The sequence below is a fragment of the Parus major genome, chromosome 3 (genome assembly GCF_001522545.3).
Source record: "Parus major isolate Abel chromosome 3, Parus_major1.1, whole genome shotgun sequence".
Lineage (NCBI taxonomy): Eukaryota > Metazoa > Chordata > Aves > Passeriformes > Paridae > Parus > Parus major.
In genome coordinates, this window is record NC_031770.1 from 42,705,961 (window position 1) to 42,731,665 (window position 25,705).

General features: G+C 43.9%; 1 protein-coding gene across 5 annotated transcripts in view; it reads left to right on the plus strand.

Moving 5' to 3' along the window:
• Window positions 1-4,757, plus strand: part of DISC1 (DISC1 scaffold protein) — a 190,910-nt gene extending 186,153 nt beyond the window's left edge. For all 5 annotated transcript variants that reach the window (XM_015622559.1, XM_015622557.2, XM_015622561.3 and 2 more), the window contains one exon: window positions 2,055-4,757. In XM_015622559.1, coding sequence (XP_015478045.1) covers window positions 2,055-2,203 — 149 coding nt within the window. In that variant the 3' untranslated portion in view covers window positions 2,204-4,757. The remainder of the gene's footprint in view (window positions 1-2,054) is intronic.
• Window positions 4,758-25,705: the final 20,948 nt, after the last annotated feature.

Here is a 25,705-nt window from a genome sequence, read left to right on the forward strand (position 1 = left end):
TCAGAGACTACACATCAGAATTAATTAAACTTCAGAAGGTTTATGGTGTTCATGGACTACAGAATTTATGTTTACCAGTTAGGTTTTCAGCAGAGCCTCATGATTAAGTTGCAGAGGGGTGGAGAATCCAGGACTTAGAAGAGAATAATAATATTTCTTACTTCAGAGAAGATGCAAAGCATAATTAATTTGTCCTTGTAGGGTGCTTTGTGATCCTGGGATAGGAGCAGCTTTGTGTGTACTGCTTCTACTTGTAATCAGAGACAGAAGGCCTTTAGATTAACATAGCTGTCCAGAAATTAGAAATATGCATGAACATATTAAGAGCAAAACATCATAGCAAATGCATGTAAATACACAAAGATGAAATTTTGGGGAATTGGTAACAGAATCAAAAGCAGCCAAGACTTTTCAAAGACATAATAATGGCTGCCTGAGAGAGCCATGCTTGGTATAGCTTTATATAAAGTCATAATTTTTCAAAAGTAGCAGCTTAGTTTTTACAGTCACATAACCTGAGGCCGTATTTTTTTCTTGACATTGCATTGACATTGGGGTCAAGTAAAACAACATTTCCTAATGTATGAGCTCTGCAAAGGACAAAGCCTTTCCTTGTGCATTGTCCTTTCTGTGTGTTGTACTTTTGAAACTGAGTTGTTTCAGTGTTATCCTGTTTCACTTCCCTTGAAGTGAGGTGAACCAATTTCTGTCTTTTGGGGTCTTTGCCCTTCACCCATACCTGTCCAGGAGGCCTCAGTGGGGATGGGATGGGCCCTAGGGTTTGTTCATAGACTTGGCCATTGATTTACCATTTCAGCAGGCTCTAGTTCACCTCTGCTTGCTTTCTTCTTCTCATAGAATAAGCTGTAGAAGAGAGGATAAAATTGGTTGTCTCATTGAGCTACACCCAGTCCTTGCACTTCTTCCAGCAATGGATAGTGTTGCTGATTTATGATTATCAGCAGAAAGGCCAGTATATTGATAATACGAACCTATTACCAGTCATAGCACAAAAAGCTGTTCTGCCAAGGAAACCTAGCCACTTAAAGGCTTGTGCATGTGTCAGGAGGAGTTGCTGCTGTCTCTGAATGTCCTGCCTTCATCTGCCAGTCCTGCTGCACCCCTTGTTGTCACCACATGGCATCCTCCCTCTCGTCATTGTGGAGCTGGGGAAAGAGGGAAGTGGAAGGTCTCTTTCAGAGGCTGAGCCATTAACCATCAGTTTCTCCCTGAATTCATTGCAGGAACCCTAAACTAGATGGAGGAAAATAAAGTGCAGAAATCTCTTTCTTAACCAAATGAAGCATTTTACACTATTTATTGTACACTTCTCTGGTGGCCTTCTTCCTTTTAATGCACAACAGTACAACCTTGTTACTGCCCTCTTGCTTTTCAGTTTGTTCAAAGCATTCCCTGTGGAGTCTTGTATAGTTTATATTTGTGTGTTCTGCACTATAATTATAATGATAATTCAGCTAACATGAAAGCTTTCTGGAGGTAAGTGTAGCAGAAAAACTTTCTCTGCTGTAAGCTAATTTTGCTCCTTACCTAGATTCCCACCCCACCTTGCACAGCACGCGTTGTTGAGCTCACTAATGTCACACAAGCTGTGGTCACTTGGCATTTGTTTCAGGCTGCCCCTGCTGCCTTCACCTGGGATCTGATCCACCCAGCTCTGTGTCTCTGGTATTAAAGTCCACCCTCCATGCATCAGGAAACTCACACCTAATGCTGCTGCCTCCATAGTACACAATACTTTTTTGTCTCCTTCCTTCCCATGAGAACGATGTCCAAGCAGTATCCCCCATCCCCTCCCTTTTTTAAACTGCTAAATAATGCTACTCGAGAACTTGAGTTTGCCTGCATCTTTCTTTTACTAGCAAGTGTGAGAAATGTATTAATATTTAATCCAAACAATTTGGAAGAATTTGAAGCTACAATTAGATAGCCATGGCCATCTGTTGTGAACAGCAGAACAAGAATGTACTTAATAACTTGGAAAGAGAAAAGCGACTGCCAATCACCTATAGATTATTCCTTAATAAAGCTTGCACAGTCTCTGCAGAGGGAGATCCAGGTGGTGAAGGAGACACTCCAGACCGTGCTGGTGCAACTGCAGTCAGCCAAGGAGGCAGGAGAAGAAAAGGCTGGAGACTTCCTCTGTGACAGCTGGTGTCCAGGAAAACAAGACTTGAAGGAATAATGAGCAGAAAGAGCTGGTAGGATGACATTAATTCACAAAGGGCTGCTTTTAGTAACTGAATACTGTTTTACTAAGCCTCAGGGATCTCTTCTCTCCCCTGCATAACTAATAACTAAATCAATTATGGAGAAACAGAGCCTGGAGGTCTATCATCAGAAGTATGCTACGCAGCCTCACATGTTTTGGCACAGATTGGGAAACAGCTTTCAGAGCAGAGCAGCTCCTGTAAATGTGTAGATTACAAATTGATACATTTCAAGTGAGTCTGCAAAGTTGCCTTTAATGTCACTGAAGTGTTCTCCTTGAAGGCTCATAAACACTGTCTTCCTCTACTCATGGATTTTTTTTTTCCCCCCGATTTAAAAATGCAGCTTTAAAGCTGGAACATCTAGTATTTCTTGGAAAATAGCTCTAAGAATAATAACTTCTTTTTTCCTCCTTTGGCTTTAACAGCTTTCTTACACTGAATGTATTTTCACATTCCTGCCAATAATTAAATCAATAGGGTGAAATTCAAGCTAACCATGTTCTTTCAACTGAAATTTGGACCTCATTTGCTCTGTGGTATTAAGTACAGTGGATGTAACTAAAAGCAGCCCCTACAGGAGTAGTTTAACTCAATTTATTTAGCTATTAATATAAACTTTCTTTAGTATTACAGGGGTAATAAAGAAAAAAAAATTAAAAAAATCCTATGTTGGTGATTTGTGTTGTTTAAGTTTAAATATTTTATGAACAATAAGACATTTAAGTCTTGTTGTAAAAATTACTGCCATTACTTTGATCTTCCTTGTGAGCTTCAGAAGAAATGCAGGTCTTATTGCAAGACACGTATGTCAGTATATACGCACACATAGTTAAACATGTATTTTTATAGAAAATAAAAGCAATACTCAAGTGAAGCCAATGGGATAATTGTTCAAAAGAGTTGATGTATTCAAAAATTCATGTGTACTTCTATTTTGATACCAGTATAAAAAATTCTGTTGCAGAGGGAGAATTTAAAAAAAAAACCAAACCTCTTAATTTTTAAAAATACAATACAAAATGTCTTGCAACTCTGTACTGTACTTTTTTGATACTGTTTTTCTGACATTTTTAGAATTACTCTTCTACTTCTGTTACTCATTTAATAGCCACGTTATATTTTTGCAGATTTTGAAGGTCATTGGACTACTTTCCCACTAAGATCCTGTTAATTTCTTGTGTGTTTTAATGCTAGTTGAAACTTCTACCTCAGTGTTAAGTATGGAAGGAGGGAGGAAAAAAGTGCCAGGCAGCTGAGACATACAACAGGATTATAATTGCCTCTGGGAGCATATGGTTGTCAAACCAGGGCAGCAGAGCTCAGGTGGTTTCTATAGTCACCAGATCCTCAGGGTTGAATTACAACCCTGTAATTCAGAACATGGTTGACTTTTCTCATTGGGTAATATATGAGCCAGCATCCATGTTGTGGTAAAGACACTTGGAGCTCCAGCTTGCATGGACTCAGCTACTCGGTTCCCTAATGGAGATCTCTTGCTGTTCTGCTTGAAAAGCTTATTTCTTCATGTCCCTGTTCAATCCCTACCTCCCCACCATAGCTCTGGCACTTTCTGAAGCTCCCCTGAACAGATGAACAAGGTGTTTGCCTCCAGCTCAAGGCAGGAGACAAGTGCAGGTGGCACCCTGACATTCAGCCCACGCACAGGACCAGCTCCACAGCAAAACCTGCTGGCCAGAAAGCACTCCTGGAAACCCACAAGAGTTCAGGTAAACAGGAAAGAGAGCACCCTGACAAGATACATCTCTTAAAACTGTTTTTCTTTAGCACCCACAGAAGCTCCCTGGGGGTTCAATCCCACAGAGGGTCCAGATACTGCATTTCCAGCAAGGAGCATTTATATGGGACTATGAGGACGGTCCCAGAGATGATGGCCAGTACGCTAAACTAAGGTTGCATAACACCCCAGTCTCCCACCCTGTGGAATTTTTCCTTTGAATACTTAGTGCCTGCAATGTAAAGAGTTGATAGGCCCTAGAAGTGCCTTAGAGCCAGGATCAGCTACAGCTGAAGCACCAAGTCTGCCTCCTTGCAGCAGCAAGGGCTCAACATCAGGAATAGGACCCAAGCATCACAGGGGCAGGGGAACAGCACCCCCATTCCCACTAGCAAGGATTCTTGAAGGCATTCCCATTCAACTTAAAAAATTGTGTGACTTTTGTGTTTCAGACCACTACTGCATTTTAATAAAAACTCAGCTTAGGAAACCACTCTAATAAGACACTGAATTTCTAAGGAGAAGGGAAACTGAATCTGTCATCATTCATGTTATGTTTGTATCTTTTAACATCTATTTTATATGTAATGTGGACTACTACTACTTCTTTAATTTATTGTTCCATTAACTTCACTGTTTCTTGTGGGAAGTTAGAGCCAGTAACCATCCTTTTTCTGACATATTTGATAATAAGCATACTTTAAAAAAAAGGTATACTATGCAATGTATCCAACTGCCTGTTATCTGTGAATAGAAAACTTTCAAATAAAGAGAAGTATGTTTTTAACTAACCCAGTGTCTGTTTGCATTCTGTGCAGTGCACAACATTTTAGAAATTTCATCATGGGGAGTGGAGGAGAAGAAAGGAGAAAGAAACCATGTGTGTGACTATTATTGTGCTGCTGACAGCAGTAATTTGTCTGCTTGGGGTAGTTTGTTATGCCTTTTGAAAACAGTCTAAAGATGTATTCAAGTCTAAAGCCTGACAGCAACATATAGCTCTTTTCAGTATGAATGGGAAAAATAAGTGAACTGTACAAACAGGTAAAACCTGCACTTGGGTCCCAGCTTGACTCAGTCTTGCTGTGCAGCTGAATCCCGCCTGCCCTCCCTCAGTTCCTTACCCATGGATAAGGGCTGAAGGAGGAGCAGTGGGACTGTGCATTGGCTACAGCAATATCTGAGGTCAAAGTTATGCTCTTACACACATTCATTGCCATGATGAGAGGTAGGAGTGTGTATGGTGCCCCAAGGACCAGTTTCACACATCCTTGCTTGAACTCTCACTTCTGGGCAGACTGGTCTCCCACCACCTGCAAACAATGAACATCTCCAGAAAGAAGTTCCTTTCCTGCCCAGGTCATATGCTGTCTCTAGACCCAAGAGTTTAAAGCCCAGATCCAAAAGGTTTAAAGACTACATAGGCAAATAAGGTTTTGTGTGTTTATCTTCTGTCACAGCAATAGAATAATAAAATAATTTAGATTATGACCTTAAGACTGAGCACAACCATTCACCCAATACTGCCAAGCAAGTCCACCACTAGCACATCCCTAAGTGCCACATCTACACATCTTTTAAATACCTCCAGCACTCCTGAAACCACCACCTCCCTGAGCAGCCTGATCCAATGCTTGACAGCCCTTTCAGTGAAGAATTTCTTCCTGACATCCAACATTGACCTCTCCCAGCACTCAGAGCACATCTTGAGGGCATTTCCTCTTGATCCTTGTTACCTGGGAGAAGAGAACAACCCCCACCTGGCTACACCCTGCTTTCAGGGAGTTGTAGAGTGATAAGGTCCCCTCTGAGCCTCCTTTTCTCCACACTGAACACTCCCAGCTCCCTCAGCTGCTCCTCACAGGACTTGTGCTCCAGACCCTTCACCAGCTCCCTTGTTCTTCCAGAGCAGACACCACAGACTGCTCCAGGACAGCCACAAGACAAGGAAAAGTAGCTCACCTCCAGCAGTCCCTTGCATGTGCTTTGTAGGAGAAGTAGTTGATTGTGTTGAGTACACCCCCCCTCAGTGTACAAACATGCTCTCAAGGCACTAAAGACTGAAGCAAGGAGAAGAGAGCACTCCAAAGGATGTTCAGCTCCAGCCTAATATTTCTTTTCACAATCAATTAGCTAATCCATTATTTCCAAAGCATGACAGCTCGGGCTTTTGCTATCATTACTTGTTAAATCAAGATAAGTGCCTGTTTTCTAGAGCACTGGAGAAGGCAGTCCAATAATGGGTCCCAGATAGGCAGTAGTGCTGCAGAGAGCTCCAGGGTGAGATTAGAATAATCCTCATGTATCCTCTTAGTTTACTATCCTATTAAAAATGAGGCTGGGACCAAGAGATAGTTTTTTTCTTTTTTTTTTAGTCTCAGAGATTAACATGCTACAAAGAAGCTCTAAAATATTGGATACTTTTCTGCACTGCTAAAGATGATAATACAAGCTTCTGGAGAAGTATTGAAAAATAAGAAGAAAAAAGGGCCTGTGAATGAATAAAGGAGATTCTGCCTGAATCTGAAAAGCAGCCAAGCCAGCAGCCACAGTAAAGCATTTCTCTCAGATTTCTAATGAAGATTTGGATATGAGGCTTGGGAAAAGAACATCTAGGGTTGAGTGAGTAAGGAAATGTTTGAGTTCTGCACATGCATGGTGTTCAGTCACACTTTCCCTGTTTCCTTATCTGGAAGAGCAGCATCTTTGGGAAGGGGTTGTTGGGGCATTGTTAAGGACACATAATGTCAATACAACATTAGACCATTTGTCCTTGTAATCACCTGTAAAGCTGAATAAATAGTTGATAATAATAAACAGCCATACAGGAATACTAAGTGGCAAGAGAGAGAGGATATTAAACTAGTCAGGCAGGCACAGGTAGGAGACACATGATAGATCTCACTGGAGAAATGGAAAATTAAGAGACTTTTCCACAGTGACAATCCAATTTACAAGACGAAAATGACTTTGAATTTATTACTTCTCTGACAATGAGACTTTGAAACACCAAAGGAAAGACTTCTTTGTTTTCTTGTCAAAGTAGGCTTAAGATTTTGTCTATCAGCTCCATCCCAAAACCTAGAGTTTTGTGCCCACTGTCATGTTTCCCTATAGTAGCAGCTCCAGGGCAAGGCTCAGGAGCAGCAGCAGGGAGCCAGGCACAGCTCTACTTCAGAGCTGCATCACAGTTTACACCTTTAATTTCAATAACATGAGCTCCTGGAGCAGCAGCTGACTGGTTGACCTGGCTATTTTCCTCACTTAATGGGCAATGCCAAAGAGCAAGAACATGGCATTGCATCTATACACAATACAGACAAGACTTTATGGGTACTGACCACTCTGCTGTGCCTCCACAAAGTAAAAGCAAGTCAGGTTTCAGAAAAAGACATACAAGAACCTCTTTGGAGATTACGGCAAACTAATTCAAGTTGGAGGAAAGACCAGAAAAATTCAGCACATAGAGCTTGCCAACTAAAGCCCAAAATGTGACCCACTCATGCCCTGTAGTATTTACACAGAGAAAGATTTGCAGTGCCTACTGGTTGTTTCATCTAGCAGGAATCACACAAAAAAAACCCGAAAAAACATATATATTTATTAGCAGGGAGAGTAATTATCCATTGAGAGTTTTTTCCCAGAAATTGTGAATAAAACCCTTCTGCAACCCAGATGCAATGCACTTGACTCAGAAAACACAATTTAATTTTATACAGCCTGCATGATACCTGTAGAGCTGAGGAACAGTCACAGTGTTTTACCTTAAATGTATGAGTTTTCTGTAATAGCTTAAAAAAAAATAAAAATAGAGGCACAGAAAGAAGAAATACTTAATAAAATGTTGTTTAGGTCAGAGGAGGAGTTGGAGGACAGAACAGCTGGATGTCAGCAAGTTGGGAAAGCCTATTTACCCACTCTCTGATCTTGACCTTAGCTCGAAAGGGCAAGTGAAACCAAATGCTAGGGAAGGCCTTCTTGTAAATCTTTCCCAGGAAGCAAAGACTGAAGCTCAAAGTGCTTCACAGCCTGAATAGGGAGAAGCCCAGGGTTATGAGCCAAATTCCTTCCCTCAGGTTAAATGGGCTCAGGAGCTAGGGACAGATGCTGTGGTGCAGTACCAGGGAGGACAGGCCACCAGACTCGGTGGCCGAGGAGCGGAGGCAGTGCCGCAGCACATGGGCAGTGCTCCAGCCAGGGAGGCAGCACAACCACTGGCACCTCTGCTCAGCATCCGCTGCAGCAGAGGAGAGCCCAAAGAAATCCAGCCAGCACCAAGCCATCAGGCACTGCTTGTCATGGATGGTAGTGCTGATCACTGTAGTGCTGCTTGGTTTTGTTAAATGAGAGAGAAAAGGTGAAGAGAACACCCTGCCTCTCACAGCCACACGTGATTTGTCATTGCTAATTTTCTATAATGAATGTAGCAAGTGAAACCAGTCTTCTCCATTAATCCTGATGGGAAGTGTTCCTTCTCTTGTCTTCTCATCAAGTGCCCCAAATTCTTTGAATGAATATATGCTATAGCTGTACCAAGCAGCCAATTGTCCTTGGAACTTCTATCTAGTCTTGTGAACTGAAGGCAGCAACCCAGAATAGCTCTTCCAGCAACAGTAATGCTCCCTGGTTCTGACATTGCAACAATAAGGCATCACCAGCTTTATTTCCTTCTGTGTGGGGGGGTTTTCTATTGTCCTGAATTAGAAAGATAATATTGATTTAGTTTACTACAGTAGGGGAAAAAAAGGAAAGACCAACAAACAAAACCCCAATGAGCAATGTTGTGTTCTGAAAGCGAAATAAATCGCCTGGTTAATGTCTCCTGTTCTGCAGCCTTAGTTCTTGGGCTTTAGGAAGTTCTTCCCACAAGATATATTGAGGTCAGCAGAACAATAATTTAGGGATTTCTTTAATCACTTCCCCCATAAATTGGTAACAGAGCCTGCTTATCTTTTACAAGAGATATTAGTACATTTTAAGTTTTACCTCAAACAATTAATGGTCACTGGGTTATGGGAGGTGTTATTTAGCTCTAGGGGTGGAATCAGTAGAAGAAAATTTTCCTATTTCCTGTGCACAGACAGTCTAAACTGACCAAACTAAGCAAAGTGTCTGATGTCTTATGGGAGCTCCCAGAGTGCTTATCCTTTTGTCCAGTCAGTCCGCCCCGAGGTAAAGGCTCAGGCAAACACATGTGCTCCACATTCATCCCTCTAACACCTTTAACATATGGTTTATGCATGTCCTAAGTGGTGCACGGCTTTGAACAAAGGAGCAAACTTCATGCTGGAATTCAAGGCTTTTTCCCCACTGCTGGTAGTCATCTTTTCATTTCAGCTTTCCTCTTTGATCTCCCTGCACAGCATCCTGCCTCTGCCATGGGCTGGCACATCAGCTCTGGGGCACGGGTGGTGGTGGCAGTGCTCACCCCTGCACTCGGCACATGTGCACGGGCACTCCCCCTCCTCGCACGCATCCCTCCATCCCAGAGAGTAAACAGAGCCCAGATGCTTTTCCCTCGTGCCTTTGGGTCAAAGCCTGCCAAAAGCCTGGTGCTCAGGGGAGGCACGCATGCTCATCAGGGATTGAGGATCCCCAGGGCTCAGGTCAGAGAGAGCTGTTTTCATCCAAGCCTCACGTGAGGTACATCTGCTTCTCCAGAGGTTGAGGCCAGCCAGGCAGAGAGCAGAGCCATTTGTCTCTAACCCCCACACCAAAAGTGTCTACTAATCTTCTCCCTATCAATGCAAAAAGCTCTGGCAGAACATCACCAGACAGGCAAGAAAGTTTAGTTCCACTGGTAGAAGTAGGAGGCAAAAGGTACATTTTGGGTAGGCAGGGGCTTGCCCCAGCAGCTCCCCCAGAGGAGTTAATCTCATCACAGAATCACAAGAAGAGCTACAGGACCCTGTCAGCACCCCACAAGCTGAACTAGGAATCCCAGGATCTCACAGGGGATTATCAGCTATAGTGGTACAGTCACACACCTTCCTTCCCATCTTTGCAGAGGCAAAGCAAACTCATCTACCTGGAGATACAACAAAAGCAAATTCAAAAGTCAAGGATAGTCTGGATCTCCATCTGACCCTACCAAAGCTGACCTGTGTGAGCACGGGCTTTCTGCACTGTACCAGCCTGAGCTGGAGCTGGCACATCAGTCCTGGGTGATTACTGTGCAGCTCAGTAGTGATCATTAAAGGCTTTAGAGAAAGAGGAGAGATGAACCTCTCATGCCTGATAGGTGACTCCAAACTATCCCCAAATTAGCAATTAGAAGTGCAGCCCAGTGCTGAAGGTAGATGAAAGGGTAAAGGTCCTGGTCCCTCAGGGCTTTTGAGCACATCAGTAATTTTGAGAATATAAACGTGAGTCTCCGGTAAATTTTACCAATGCCCTTAAAATAAAAACACTGTATGCTGTCAAGGCTGTCCAAGATGTGCTTTCTGGTGATTCTTGTTTCAATAAGATGAAACCCACATGCATCTCTGGTTTTTGTGAACTCACCAGTCTCGTGTCAGGTCCCCATGCCAGTCTGTGGGGACCCTCTAGGCAAGGTTGCACTGCACATCAGGCACAGGATGTTCACACCCTTTCTTTCACGTATGTCTCTTGCTTTGGGACATCAGGTTGGTTTTGAAAACACCTACGGTACTTCAGCGAGGCTGGAGGTAATTAAAAAGGAATCATGGTCCCCTGTAATTAGGCAGGGCTTTGCATAACCCTGCGCTGACATAGAGGAAATAAAACTTGTGAGACATCCTCCATGAAGCATTTGGCATAGGAAAAGGCAGAATCTGTGTGACTACACAGACCACAAAAGTCAGCATCCACTAGAAAAGCCTTCCCTTGTGACTTGGTGACAGGATCTCAACCACACGGTCCCGTGAATATCAGTGGGCCACTGAGTGATGCTTAATACTCTCCCAGATTGAATAAGTTGCCCCAGCATCTCCCAGCTAGTGGCCAAGAAGTTACATCAAGAGTCACCAAGAGATGGAACAACTTCTCCCATGTAATTTGGGGTAAAAGTAGGAATTTACAACTTTTACTATGGCCCACACAGAAGAAAAGCATTGTTCTGCATCTGGGAGGGAATGAGTTTCAGCAGGAGCCCCTAACATGGATGCATCCAGCAAGCATCCCCTTCCCCTGGCTTCAGCTGCTCCCTCAAGGGCCTGATACTGATTTTCAGCTGCTCTTTCCTCCTTCTGAAGACCTTGCCTCCTTCTTCAGTTTTCCCCTTGTAGATACGTATCTTCTCTAGCAAAGGACAAAGTATAAGAACTTATATGAACAGTTTTCAAAAGGAGAGCTTCTGCTACACTTAAAAATAAGCATTCCCTCCATCTCCTAGGCTAAACACTGGGTCTTGAACCAAACTCCACCTGCCCTTCCAGGCATCATTTACAACCTAACAACTTTGAAACATAAGCAATAGCTGAATCTGAGGAAGTGGGGAGAGGGAGATGACTAGAAGATCTCCAGAGGTCCCTGCCAACTGCAACTGTTCTGTAATAAGAGGGGGGAAAAAAAAAAATCCCAGAAAGCAAACTAAACTACTTCGTTGAGTTTCAGATCTGCCAAGTGTTCTCTGCCACTTCTAATCACAAGTCAAAGTAATCCTTTAAGAGGTTTTGCTGGAGGGAGCATTAAAGTGTGCAGGATCATGTGGAGTTCTCCAAGGAGAGTCACAAAGTGATACCAGAAAATAAATGCAGGCAAGAGGCACACCACTGACATAGTTTCAATGTTCTGCTATTAAAAAGCTAGAGAAACCTGAGATTATATAGCTACTGTCACAGGTTTCTTGTAATAGCAACTAGTAAGTGCATTTCACTTCCGAATTACATCTTTATGAGTGGCACCGACCCAAACATGAGGTTTAAGCCCAAGTAACAATTTACAATTTACTTTTGGAGTAACAGCTGAGCTGCTTAAGGGAAGCTTGACCTAAGGCAAAAAGAAGATAGAGTTCCAGTGTCTGCAACCACATCCCTACAGCACCTGAACTCCACTTAGGATCCTCATGTGCCTTTATCCTTTGAAACCGGTACAAGATGGTCCTCTCTAAGTTCGTCTCTTTTGTGCTCATAAAATAACAGGAATGATGACATTTTACACAGAAACTCTACACCAGAAGGTAGGCATTGCAGCAGTAAAGTAAAAGCCTGAATCCTTCTGCTCAGGCACTTCAGCATTTCAAGGCAGCAGCAATGTCACGATTGGATTCACTAATAAAAAATTCTACCTTAGTTTTTAATTTTTTTTATTTAATATTTAATCCAAAACAATGGTGTAAACATTTTCCCCCAGGTGAAACCTTCTCACAGGTTCATTGACCATGATAAAAACCTGTGTCCAAGTGTGGAGAGAATCAAAAAAACAATGGCTCCCCAGCATTTGCCTGCTTTGCACAGGCACCTCCTGCTCAAAGGGCTTCCTCCACCTACTGCTCACTTCTATTTTGCACCCTGCATGTGAGGCACTTTTTCACTACCTTCTTATCCTCTTTCCTATTTGATAAAATGAGATAAAATACACTTGCCAAGAAGCAGTCCAGCCCAAGGCAGCAGAGAAACCCCCTATGCCACCTACTCAGGGGCAGGAGTAAGGAGTTTGCCTTTCCCACCAGTGTGTCTCTCCACACCGAGAGGGAGAGGGAAGAACTGTCTCACCAATGACCCACCAAAATCAAGAGAAGTGAATGAAGTGGTTCATAACCTCAGTTCATTGGAGATATACCACATTTCATGCAGCAGTCACGGAAGAGATTGTCTGGATAAGGACAAGATAATGAGGACTGGATGGCAGACTGCAATTCCCTCTTTGTAGGGCACATCCAATCTACAGGCCCATTTCCTCCTTCCCTACCTCACAGCCCTTTGATACTACTAATTTTGATCTGCATATAAAAGACCCTGTTTTCATCATGACATGGGCTAATTAAGTGATTCTGACACAGCAATTAGCTGGTAAAAGTAGGTCTACATTTTCTTACTTAGCATAGATGCTGTAGTTCTCATGCCAGGGCAGCTGAGTGTGGCTGGGCTGCACTGCACCACTCCATGGTGCCAAAGGCTGAGCACAGTGACAGGATGCTCTGCATCAGCAGATGCAAAGGGACACTGTAGGACCAGGGAAAAGTCCACATCTGCCTCAGAACTCACTCCACCAGCGAATTTCTAATATCCTGTTGAGCCAAGTCCTACTTCAACACATCAGACATGTTTTGTATGAAAGCTCTGGCACATCCATATCTGTGTCAGATGATGCTTAGCCAGTTGTAAAGTAGCTCTGTGATTCTAGAAGCCTGTTTTGACCACAGCCATATCACAGCAGGTGGTGCCAAATAGTCTGCAGAGAAGGAATAACAGCTCTATTACTGAGCCCCCCTGAATCAGGGAACAGGATGAACATCCCCAGGAGTGCTGGCAAAGCTGCATTTCACCTGCCTTTTTGAACCACAGATATCACCTTACTCTGCAAATGTGTCTGAGTTTTAAATCTCAAATGCTCTACACAACACTATATTCCTCCTCACCTTCCATCCTCCCTCACTCCCCACCCTCAGGGCCATATTTCCCTCCTCTCTATTTCCAGCTTGGAGACTTCTAATGAAGCTTTAGTAACTCTCTTGACTCTCTCATGAGCAGCAGGTAAATAATATTGAGAAACAGAACAGTATCTCCTGCCCAGAGCAGATGCACTGTGTGACTGCAACAAAGAGAATGTTCTATATATTTTTGTTTATTTTATTTTTATTTCTAAACTTTGCCAGGATAAGGAATACTGACTTTCTTGGAGGAAACTAAAGACAGCAGTCCCTCTCTAACACCCGTCAGTCGACACACTCTGAGCTAGGTCCAGCCGTGGTTGTGTTAAGTCAAGGAGGACGGGGCTGTCTGACAGGTGAACCAGTCTAGGTACATCTGTCTCTTCCCTCCTCCCACACCAAATTAACCAAAATTAATGGCAATTTACAGCCACTCGTGTCTGGGACAAAGGCTGGCCACGTGCTGGTTCAGCTCCTGGATTTTGGTCTGAAATAAGAGTCTGGGCAAGGTACCGAGAGGGGTACTGAAATCATCCATGCTTTACAGAGGAACACATGAAGTCTGCTGAGAGAAACTCTGTTGTTATAGGCCACTGTGAAGATGCCACCATCTCATAGCAGATGGCAGCATCACATGCTGAAGCATTTTTTAAAGTGCTTTATGTGCCAGGAAGCAGTCACATCAGGTTAGCAGTTCACAAGCACACTGAAGTTCAGAAATTCATTTACTGCTGTTTTAACACTTCCCAAATGGCACTTGTGAGCCCTGCTGCCCCTCCATTACTACATTGCTATTTCCCTGCCCCCAGTAGATGGAGGATGCATTTTATGTGGTTTTTCCCCCAGTGTGAATTCCTGGAAACACATGATTGTTCACAAGCACTCTTCACTCCCTGCTGAAGACTCTTTACTCCCTGGCCCAACTCATCTGCCTTGGCTGGTTTTGTACGTCTTTAGAGAAAACAGTTTGACTGTCCAACAACCCATAATGGTTGCAGAGCCCACAGAAACATGACCTTCACTAGTGGGCTGCTGACATTAACAATGCAAACTCTGTAACACAAAACAGAGTCCAGTCAAATATTGAGCTGGTGTTATCAGCTGAAGTTGTCCCATTGCTGCTCTCCATTAATCCTGAAGTGTTCAGTACCAGATATGTTAGATGGTCACTTCACAAACCCCTTCAGCATCCTCAGTTTCAGGAAGCAGGAAGGGTGCTCAATATCTTAGTGAAAGGGTCAGTTACTTTAACCCATGCCATGCTCCCTTGATGTTGATAATTTTAAAATTTATCTTTCAGTCCATTTAATAACGTGCAAGGTGTTACCACTTAGCCACAATCTCTTGCTGAGGGTGGATTTGGAAGTAGTCACACTCATCAACAGCCTCTTTAGAGAATATTACTCTTCCATGAGCTTATGAAGGTGCTCCCTCTGTCCCAGCAGAGACATTAGCAAGTTAAAAAAAAAATAAATTTCTAAGATAAATTGCTACTGTCAGAGATATCTGAGCAATTACCAAAGCCAAGAGGGAGAACTGGGATTCAAGAAGTGAAATGCCAGCGAGCAGCCTGAGCTGAGCCATCCCCTGTGGGGACTTGGACCCTGAAATCCCAGTGTTAAGACAGAATCAGGAATGTCAAGTCAAACAGATGAAGCTGGGGTGAGCTTAATCTCAAAGGTGGGCAATGTAAAGTGTGATCTGTGATTTTTTTTAAGATTGCTTGCATTTGCATGACCACACCACAGCAAGAAAACAAGAACATGCAAGTAAAATCCTGGACTATGTTTAAATAAATCCCTGATTATGCTCTGCCTTAAAGCAAGTTCAAAGGGTGGTGAAGTTTTCCTGCCTCCTAAATGTACAATTGAAACTATACTCCCAAACAGACAAATTATCACTGTCAGCCAGAACCCAGACTGTGGGAGGGCAGCAGCACCTCACTAGAAAGGTCCTCCTGGGGTTAAGAAAAAAAGCCACAAGACATGTACCAGCACATCATGAAGCACTTCCTGATAATTCTCTACTTCTCTAGCTCAAAATGGCCAGGTCCCATGGGCTACAAATTCATGGATTAGTATAATCCATACAAATGTAATTACAGATCTCTATGGCTCTTAGCAAGCTCTGCATACTGGCCGTGTGCAGAACTATGAGTACTTCTCTAATCTCATTTTCTGATTTTCTTTTCTCCCCAAAAGCACATCACCAAGTCTTCCTTTTTCCAGACTGAAGTTTGATGCTTTTGATCTCTCAGGATTGAAAACTATGTTGCCTACCACAGAAGCTTATTTTTCTTATCTCTTCCTCCACATCCCTTTTAGTCTGTATGAGCACAAGAAAACATTCAGGACAGACATCAGGCAATGAGACCTGTGACTTCAGTCAGATTTTAACTGCAGGCCTGTCCCAGACTTAGCACAGACACTGTGCTGGTCCCAGGCATGTGTGGACATACCTGGCAAGACCTGGACATTGTGACTGCCACCATAACACCAGTGTTTGTAGCTGGCCCATGCCAGCAGGCTGCACAGGGCAGAAGGACCAGCTCTTTGCCCTGCCCTCCCATCTCAAATGCCTTCTGCAAGGGCTGGCCCAAGGCACTGCAAACATGAGAGCACAAACACAGCGGAATGAGCTTCACCCTCCTCTCCTGTGACTTGCCCCAGGAACACTCCTGGGACTCCACCATCCTTGTATTTTCTCCACCAAATTTGCTTCCAGTTCCTCCATTTGAGGTCTGGCCCTGTATTTGGATATTCCAAGTGCTGAAGAGGAAGATCACAGTGCTCTGTGATGCTACTGCAGGAGGAAGAGCACTGATTAAATTGGCAGCTCACCCCAGCTCTGGTGCCTAGTTACTCTGGGAATGCAGAGGAGGAGGGCAAGCTCCAAGGCCAATTCAGCATCTCTCTTACCCAGCAGCTCTACAGGAAGCCCATGGAGGCCACACAGGTAGCAAACTATCGAGTGCCAATTCAGCCCAGAGGCTGCTCCAGGAACAGGCAATTAAAAAGCGCCGTCAGGGCAGCCTGTCACCCGCATCACTCTCCCAGACGTCATGTGGGGGTGTTGATGCCGGCAAAGGATGCCCTTTCTGACAGCCCCAGGTCTCAGCACTCCACAGCTGATGGGGAGCTGGAGGAGCTCCCTCTCACACAGAGATGCTCCATCCCCACACTGCTGGGACACCTTAGAGGGGCAGAGGCACAGCTCGCTTTCCCTGACCTGTGACATTAATGGCCCCTGCGATGGAGACAGACAAGAGCTGTGCCAGTTAATAGCAGTCGTAATGAGGGAGAAAAACAATCCTTTTTCCAGTTGAGGTCAATAACAAGGCTCCCATGGGTACCTATGGGAAGCAGATTAGGCCTGTTACAGGAAATTAAGATGCACACAGAAGAGTGTAGAAGGAGCCCTGGAGAGGAGTTTCGAAATTCCTGTAGCGTGATGAGAAATGATTCACTTATTTTCCCAAGTGTATTTTAAGAGGCACACTTGCCCATGTGGAAGAAATGCCATGTCATTCACTAGTAACAGGTAAACTGCTCATCTGTAAAGCTCTTCTCATACTCCAGTAGATGTAAACACAGGTATCATTCCCACTTTCCTCTCCAGGTAATGGAGGCCTCGCTTCCAGTGCACTTCACTTGAAAAACAAGTAGGGAGCCACTAACAAATGGCCTTATTTTCTACCAGGGTCCCAGATGCAGTGTGTTCCTTTAGCACAGACTCACTCCCTCAGATATGGGGGAGCTGTGCTGGCACCTGAACCAGAGCAGCAGCTCTGTGACACAGATGCCAGTAGCCCTAAAACCTCAGCTCAGAAGGCATGCTGAACAAGAATAAAAGTTTTCTGAACAGATAGGATCTTTCTGCCTGCAGAAAATGTTAACTTCAACAACCATGTCATGGCTGTCCTGTGCAGGGCTAAGAGCTGTATTTGCATGTCCCTTCCAATTCAGGGCACTTCATGATTCTGTGACACGCTCCCAGCTGGTTAGAGTTTATCCCTTCCAGTCTCTACAGGCATCCCCAGTCTGGAGTCAGAGCTTCACCTCTCACATGATGAATCATATCTCCCAGCGAGCCTCAATGGCCATTAAAGCACAATCAGTGACAGCCTGACTTGTCCTCTGCTTTCAGCCCAGTCAGCAGCAGAGACAGCATTCCCTGCTCGGGGCCAGTCCTCTCCCAGCCCATGTGCTCAGGGCCTGCTCACCCTCCCCTCACATGCAGGTGGCCTCTGCCATGCCAATTAGTATCAGCTCTGATTTTCCTTCCTGATGAGAACATGTGCATTAGGGACAGAAACCAAACAGCCTGCCTGACTTCACTGAACAGCCAGGTCCCAAACAGCTGATGCTGCATTATCAGCACGGGCCACATCTGAGTGCTGGCTCATTAGTTATCTGTCCTCTGGCCATTTAGAGCAAAATGAGCAGAAAATGCTCATGGTCTCTGAAGAGCTGCTCCTTTCCAAATTCAAGGCTCTCCTCCATTTGCTGCCTTCCAACACCTGAAAAATATTGGCTTTCTCTGGGTAGCTAGGTTAGGACTACCACACAGCTCAGTTTAAGCCAAAAGAGTGTAGTTTCCCATGGTAATGAGAAACATTTCTGCCTGACAGCCCAGTGAAGCAGGTAGCCTTCACAGACCCAGAAGACCCGAGTGTTCACTGACACTCCAGGCTGCCATCACCTCCCAAATTGTGCATGGACAATGTTACTTTCATTTGTGTGACTCCACAGATAGAACAGAATATTAAAAAATACATACCCCCTTCCCAAACAGCAGTAAAACCCTGTGATTAGACTTCTCTGAAGAGGTACATCTCACTAGCATTTGAGATTTTATCCCAAAAGAAATACAATAGCTGTGTTTCTCCTATATTATCTCCTTCTGTTTGTCTTACAGGAGTCAAAGAGGCTCTGCTAGTTTTCCAGGGAGACGAGTGCTCAGGCTTCTCAGGAAGCTGCAGGTGCTATTACCTGGGATGAGGCCCTTTCAGGTAAGGTGCTTACACGCATAATTTGGGTCAAGTTTGTTCCATTTAGCAACAGCTTGGATTGAGGCTCAGGTGGTCAGCCCTGGAGGGTTGAACAAAATGACTGCAGTGCAGAAAAAGGCCTGGCAGTCCCAGGAAGAGCCATGCCCTGGAAGGCCTGGGAACAAGCAGTGTCAAGAGGAGTGCAAGGTCCTGCTTTTTAGCATCCAGGGTAACACTGGAAACAGCTTCATTTTTAACAACTATTTCATAGAAAATACTCATTGAATTAGTGGTGGCAAAATCCTGCAAGTGCCCTCAACCTTTTAATCTGACTTTGAGCCCTTTCAGTTTGATTTCCCAGGTATTGTTGCACTTCCTCAAGGTGAAGAAGAGCAGGAGAAGAGCAGACTTTTGTTCCATCTCAAAAGTCAGCTCAAGAGTCGTCTCCTGTATTTTCTCTTTTATTGTAGTTATGGTGAAAAGGGATCTTTCAGAGTTCTTTTTGAAATGCTGACATAAAAGCCCATCTAAGATTAGTAAATGCTTGCTATACAACTTTAAGGACTCCAGCAAGCTTCTCCCTTATTTAACTGCTATATTCAGCTCTCAAACGCTGCACACTCTGTCTCACTCTTACAGACATCAGGGGCAGATAGAGAAGTGAGAGCAGAAAGGATGCAGGGGATACCAAATTCTTTACCATACAGAACAACAGTAGGTTTCAAGTGAGAGCTCTCATCTGTCCCAAACATACACCAAAAATGCAGCTGGTGGTGGGGGGGAAGAAAAAGAGCATTTGTAGCATACAGGTCAGAGGCAATATGGTCCTCTTGGCCCTCCTTCATTGGCTCAGTCACAGAGCATCTGCAACAAATTAATTTCCCTCGGTGCACTGCAGCCCCCTCGCTGCACGCAGACCTTGTGCTCAGCATCTGCTGCCTTTCCTCACAAGTCGATGGTGTGCTTTCAGCCAGTTGTCACAGCACTCATGACTGCGGGCTTTCAAAGTCTTTCACAACTGTGTACAAGATGGATCTTCAATCCTAAAGCTGACACAAGGCCTCAATGTTAAATTCCATACACTGTCCAGATGAGAAATTGAACTTGGCTCTTCCTACAAGGAAAGCTAGGTACAGAACTTCAAAGGACTCGTGTCCCTTCAAAAGCCATGGCTTTGCATCTTCCAAAGGAGATTGGATAGGCAAGTCCTTACTTTGGAATGCTGTTATTTTCAGGATTTAAACTTTTCCTCACCATTTCAAACCCAAAGTAGCATGTAAAAATTTTCATTGTACTACACATTTCTACTGCCACAGAGCAGCAGCTATAAGTTATGAAGGAACAATTGTTTTGAAATTGCTCACCAGAAACCCATCAAGAGCAGTATTGTGTAAAGACCTTTTTTGTTCTCTTAAAAGAAATTATAGCTTAAAGCATCTCTTTCAGAAAGGGTGTCAATTTTTGAAGATCTTTTCTCATGCAAGGTGCAAAGCTCAGAAGAATGTGATGTAAACAGGAAGAGGATGAAAAATCTATAAACACAGAACTGCCAGAGACTGACGTGAGCTACAGCAAGTCAACAACTTTTCATCCATTTATTCCCACTTCTCAAAGCTTCCTGCTGTAGACAGGCCCTTCCTCCTTTGTTAGCACCTCCTGTTCAGTTTCCTTTGCCACCGGCTCAGAGGAACACCCAAGCACACTCTGCAAACAGACTTCAGCTGGGAATTAACTCATCCAGTACTGTGTGCCAGAGAGATGAGATTTCCCTTTCCAGGATGGGGGACACTGTTCTGCACATCAATGTGCTATCATCACTGGGAGGTTGCTGTGGAACCTTGAGGGCAGGAAAGTAACTAGTGAAGGGCAAGGGAAAAGGAGCAAAAAACTAAAACTGGAGCACTCACTTGCCAAAAGGTGGTGGCATTCAGCAGCCCTCTGGAGACCAGGACTATGAGACCAAACCCATGTGCAGGAAGAGCTGCCTCCAAAACCTGCCCTCTCACCAAACCAGCTGATGCTCTGGGGAATCATACTCACCCACCTTGACAACCCACCTGCTAGGAGCCCTTTGTTGTGGTCCCATTCTCAGCTGGCTTTGTGCCCAGAGCTCAGCATGTCTCTCCCTGGCTGCTAAGGCAGGACAAGCCCTTCCCTCTGCTTTTGTCCGAAGTTCAGTTTTCACCAACAGGAATTGCTGCTCTGGAGAACCACAATTTGCTCAAGGCTGTGGTTACAGGACCCCAGTAGAGCTTATGTTTTTTTCATTTACTTAAGCCTGAAATAAATGAACAATCCTGGACAGGAAATCTCAAACATTGAGCAAAAGGTCTGGGATAGCTCTCATGGGTTTTCCTCCATTATATACATAGAATTCCTCTATTATATGTAGAGAATTGTACTACCCATTTAGCATGTGAAGGGTCTCAGATCCCACAGTTAAAAACCTCTCTGCTCTCTAAATGCTTCCTCCAGACACTTGCTTTTCCTGGCTGTTTCTCCAGCACAACCTAACACAGCTTGGGGTTTCATTGTCACCCTGTACCTCACAGAAGAAAAAAAGCAGAAAACTGAGGTGTAAGGAGGAGAGAGGCTCCATGCTCCTCTGACAAAACTAGCAGACCAGGAGGTGATCCTGTGCAGATGTTTGTGCTCTTATGACTGCAGAACAGCTCATGGTGAACAAGAATAACTATAAATAACAATCAGGAATCAAGACTAAAAGGTATATCACCAGTAGTACTGCCATTTGCAAGGTGTGTGCATCTGACCATTTGTACAAAGAAGCAGCAGACAAAATTTTGAATTTCACTGGTAATACAGATATGAATTGGCCTAGCTTTATCTGTTATCTAATGCTTCAGCTAGGTCCAGCAAGGGCTACAGCTTCTATTTTTATTGACAAATGCTGTGTTCTGTACCCATCTTTGCTATGCACTAGGAATTGCTATGTAGGGGTTAGCCAGCAAGGCTAAGCTCCAAGAGAGGGGGGAAAGCCAAACCCACCATTTCCTTGGAGTAATACTGTAAGCAGCAGGGCTTTCCATGAAGTAGGATCCCCAGCAGCTAAGCACTGAGGCACAGGATTTGTTTGCAGGTTTATTGAATGCCAGTGCCTGCTGGGACCATCCTGTATGCACACACTTCTCCAGGGCTGTTCCCTTCCTGACTGCAGCAATTCTGCAGGAGCCAGATCACACCCAGCCTGTGCTGCCCCTGGGAAGCACAGGAGCAGCAAGCAGCACAACAGCATGTTCAGAAGCTACATGAGAGGCTGGGACAGTGGCAGGGACATCCTCAAAGTGCCAAGTCTGCCCTGCTGCTCCCTGTTACTCATTGCCCTTCTATAAAGCTTTCTGCCCTGCTGGTATTTTCTGCTCTCACCCAGCAGAGAGAGCAAAATTCTTATGTTTGAGGGAGCTGATGGCTTTCCCCTTCCCCGCTGGCAGGAGCATCTAGGTGCAGGCTCCTACAAATTGCTTTGATGAACTTGGATGGGGGAATTGGTGCTGACAGAATAAGAGCCATCAGCCAAAACAAAGTTCAGCTTGGATTGAGACTGAGCCGCCTTTCAAGCCTGACTAACCACAAGTATGAACGACAAAGCCTTCCCTTCCTGTGCACCTTCTGCCTTCATGCAAAAGAAGAGGGTGGATGTAAATATGGGGCCATCTTTGACTTATTCTGTGCTTGAACAGGAGCCAGAAATACTGGAAACAGATGTTTTTAGGGGGTTATTTTTTTCCTGGAAGTTTCCCATCTTCCCAGAGACACTCCTTACCTGAAATACTGTCAGAACTTAGAGAATATTGTCATTAGAGCACTACAGGAAATATTTTTCCTATCCTATTGAAAGAAACCTTCCTTCTGTACCCCAGTGAGGAAATTGTGCTTTGTTAGTCTTCTTACACAAGGAAAGGAAAGCAAAACAAAGTAACAAAACCCCCCATCAATTAAGAAACCACGTGTGTTTTTCACCATAGCTAGTGGGCAAGCAATTACACAGAATACGTGCAGAGTTGGAAGGGACCCACAAAGATCACCGAGTTCAACTCCTCATCCTCCACAGGACCATCCCAAGTGTCACACCTTGCTTGGAGATCAAGTTCTTCATCTCCCCAAATCAGAGAGGCTTTAAGCCTTGTTTTATATCCCTAATAACCTCATGGGTCTCCAGGCTGCTCAAACCACACTAACGATATTTTCAGCAGTTTTGGACATGAAATTCTTTTCAGGATGGCAAACCTGCCTGGAGCCTGACCTCTGTTATGGAGCTGGGATAGGGAAGTTCACAAAGTACTTCTTGCAAGTAACTCAGAGCCATGGAAACTGCCAAAACAAAACCCAAAGAGCTTTTGATGGTGTTGACAGACAACTCCAGATTGTTATCCAGGACACCATTTACCAGCAAAGTGCGAGAGATCATCACCAGGCATATGCAAAATACCTTGTAACTTCTGAGGAAAAAACTTAGCTGAGACAGGTAAGAAAAGTGCCCTGGCCTGTTATTCCCACTGTATTTCAGTCAAATGTATTCATCTTGCTTATGAAACTTGAGAGGGAGTTTCACACCACACAAATTCAGGGATTGTTCCAGCTCATGCCTGGCCTTGTAAGCAGGGATAGGTGAACTCCTGAGGCAGGACAAAACCAGTTTGGCAGCTTTGCATAGGGAAATGCTTGTACTGATAGGCAGGGGCTTTTGAACCAGCAAAGGCAGACACCCAAGTTGTACAGCTATTATAGCCAAGGTGTTTTGGAAAGACTTCCAAAACTGCTGACCTAGATGATCTCTGGAAACTATTTGTCATGCTGCTTTGAAGTTGTACAGGAAGTCTGATAAAGCAGAACTTTACTTCCCTGTGTGTTCTCTCTATCCCCCTTCTATACTCACATGAGGGGAATGTCAGGAATATCCTGGTGCAAGCAATTCTGTACATGGTCCAACACAGCGCTCCAGTAATTGCCACTTTTGCCTTACACTGTCGTTTTTTCTTGGGAATATCACTGAAGATAGCAGTCCATATTTCAAAGCATGCGATTCTCCAGTACAAACAGGGTAACTTTGGGCAGAGGAAGAAATACCTTACTGTTATGGCTAGCCAGATCCCAAGAGCAGACTTAATTCCTTAGTTCAAGAATGGAAAAAAAATAACCCAGGAAACTTATTCTCAGTGTCTTTAATCAGGCTGTGAAGCACAGAGGCCTTTTACACTGAAGTTGTCATACAGGCAGTTAGTTATAAGTGGCAACAGCTTTGTCCTAAGGATCAGAAACAATAGATTCATTTTGCTTGATCTAGATTGAAGCAGGTTAGTGCCAAGATACCACAGCAAGACCTCAAACTACAGGCTACCTTTTCCATTTTTTTTTGGTTTTCAAAGCCAAAATAAATTTGCACATGCTGACACAGGAAGGTTCTTTCATACAACTTTCACAGATGCAACTAAGAAACCTCAAAATTTAAACCAAGCGTCAGTTCATCCATGTTTGTTAATGAACATATAAATCAAGCTGTCTCATATCTATTATCTGTACCTTAAAACAATAAAAATGTGACACTGTATGATTTTTGAGGGGGACATATCTAGCCACAGACCTTATTTTTGACTGGCAATACTAATGTGACTTTTGAGAAGATAAAGGCAGTTCTGCATAAAACTAGAATAACTCTTGATAGAATCTGCAAAGTCCTAATTAGCATACGCCCAGAAGAGAAAAAACATTTTCTGATGGGTAAGTTGAGGTTTGTTTTTTCTACCATCTTTAAAGAGGTTGAAAAAACAAATTGTATTTTTGTTATTTGCTCACAGGGACATTTACTAGAGTTGATTAAAATGTGAATGCCCACAATATCATGACTGAGCCTTGGCTTCTTTCACTCTGCGAGTTCCTCCTACATGGAAAGTCTCTGTGCCCTTTTCAAACTGCAGAGAGAAAAAAAAAATTAAAAAATTATGGGTTTAACAAAGGGAGGAGAAAAAAAAGGTCCTGGATCCATGGCATTATGGTGAAAGTTTCCAGAGGTTCCAAAACCTGACAAATTCACTTGCAACAATATCACAGACACTCAACATCACAGACACTCAATCTGCCTGAAAAACTAATGTTGTAAATAGAATAACTGGAAGATAATCTGGTATTTAAAACCAAATTCAGGTAGCCCTCTGATCAACCTTCCTGGTCACCATTTGCATTGCTGGGGTAGTTTGAAGGCAGAAATTTTGATATGCAGCTGCTTGGGGATCAGGCTTCATCACCAAATGCTCACCCTGTTGCTCATCACCACTTCTATGAGCCAGGAGAGCCAGCATCCCTCCCTGCCCACCCCAGCCTGACACACCTAGAGCACACATTTCCCTCACAAACCAGCCAGCAAACCTCTTGAGGGTTTTTTATTTTTAAGATTGGTCTCTGTCTCTCCTTACCCCCTCTCTGGTAAAGGGGTGTAGGCCCTGGCTGTGCTAATTCTTTGTTCAAGGCTTGTAGAGCATGGTGTGGTTAATGGCTACAGCAGGTGGTGAGGATGCTTTATGGGAAGGGTATGCATGGGGGATGCACCCAAGATCAACACAGAGCAGACATCAATACTCAATGGGACACCATTTCTCATTTTAGAAGACAAGACATGGTTATCTTGAGGGACTGTTAAAATCCCACTGTGCCCTTCCAAGTATCACCCTGCAGTTTTGGCTACGGAGCAATTCCACTTCCTGTCCTTCAACACGGCTAGCCTGGCACTGAGCAGGGCAAGGGATGTTACTGCCCACGTAGCTCTATTTTATGCAGTGAAATGAGCAGACTCACAACTAGAGAACCAAAGAAATAAGTGTTCTTAAAACTAGAAAAAAAAAAAAAAAAGCATGAAGCAAAATTGTTCAGATAAAGAGTATAGGGTGAAAATCAGGGGCAGAGCAGGAATGAGGAGTTAGCCTGGCCATCAAGCACTGCTAATTCCTCTGGATGGTGCTTACCCCCACTTGCAGAAGAGGTGAACAAAAGCAGTTTTCCTTTGAATGTCAATCAGGTTCTTAACCAGATACTCTTAAATCTAACTTTAAACCCTGATTGCTGCAATTCTGCCACATTAAAGCGATTCTGTGAAGTAACACTGATTTATTCACAATGCTGCTATTTAGCAGCCAGAGCATCAGAGCAACACAGTTATGTTTGGATTTCAATTCAATTGCCAACAG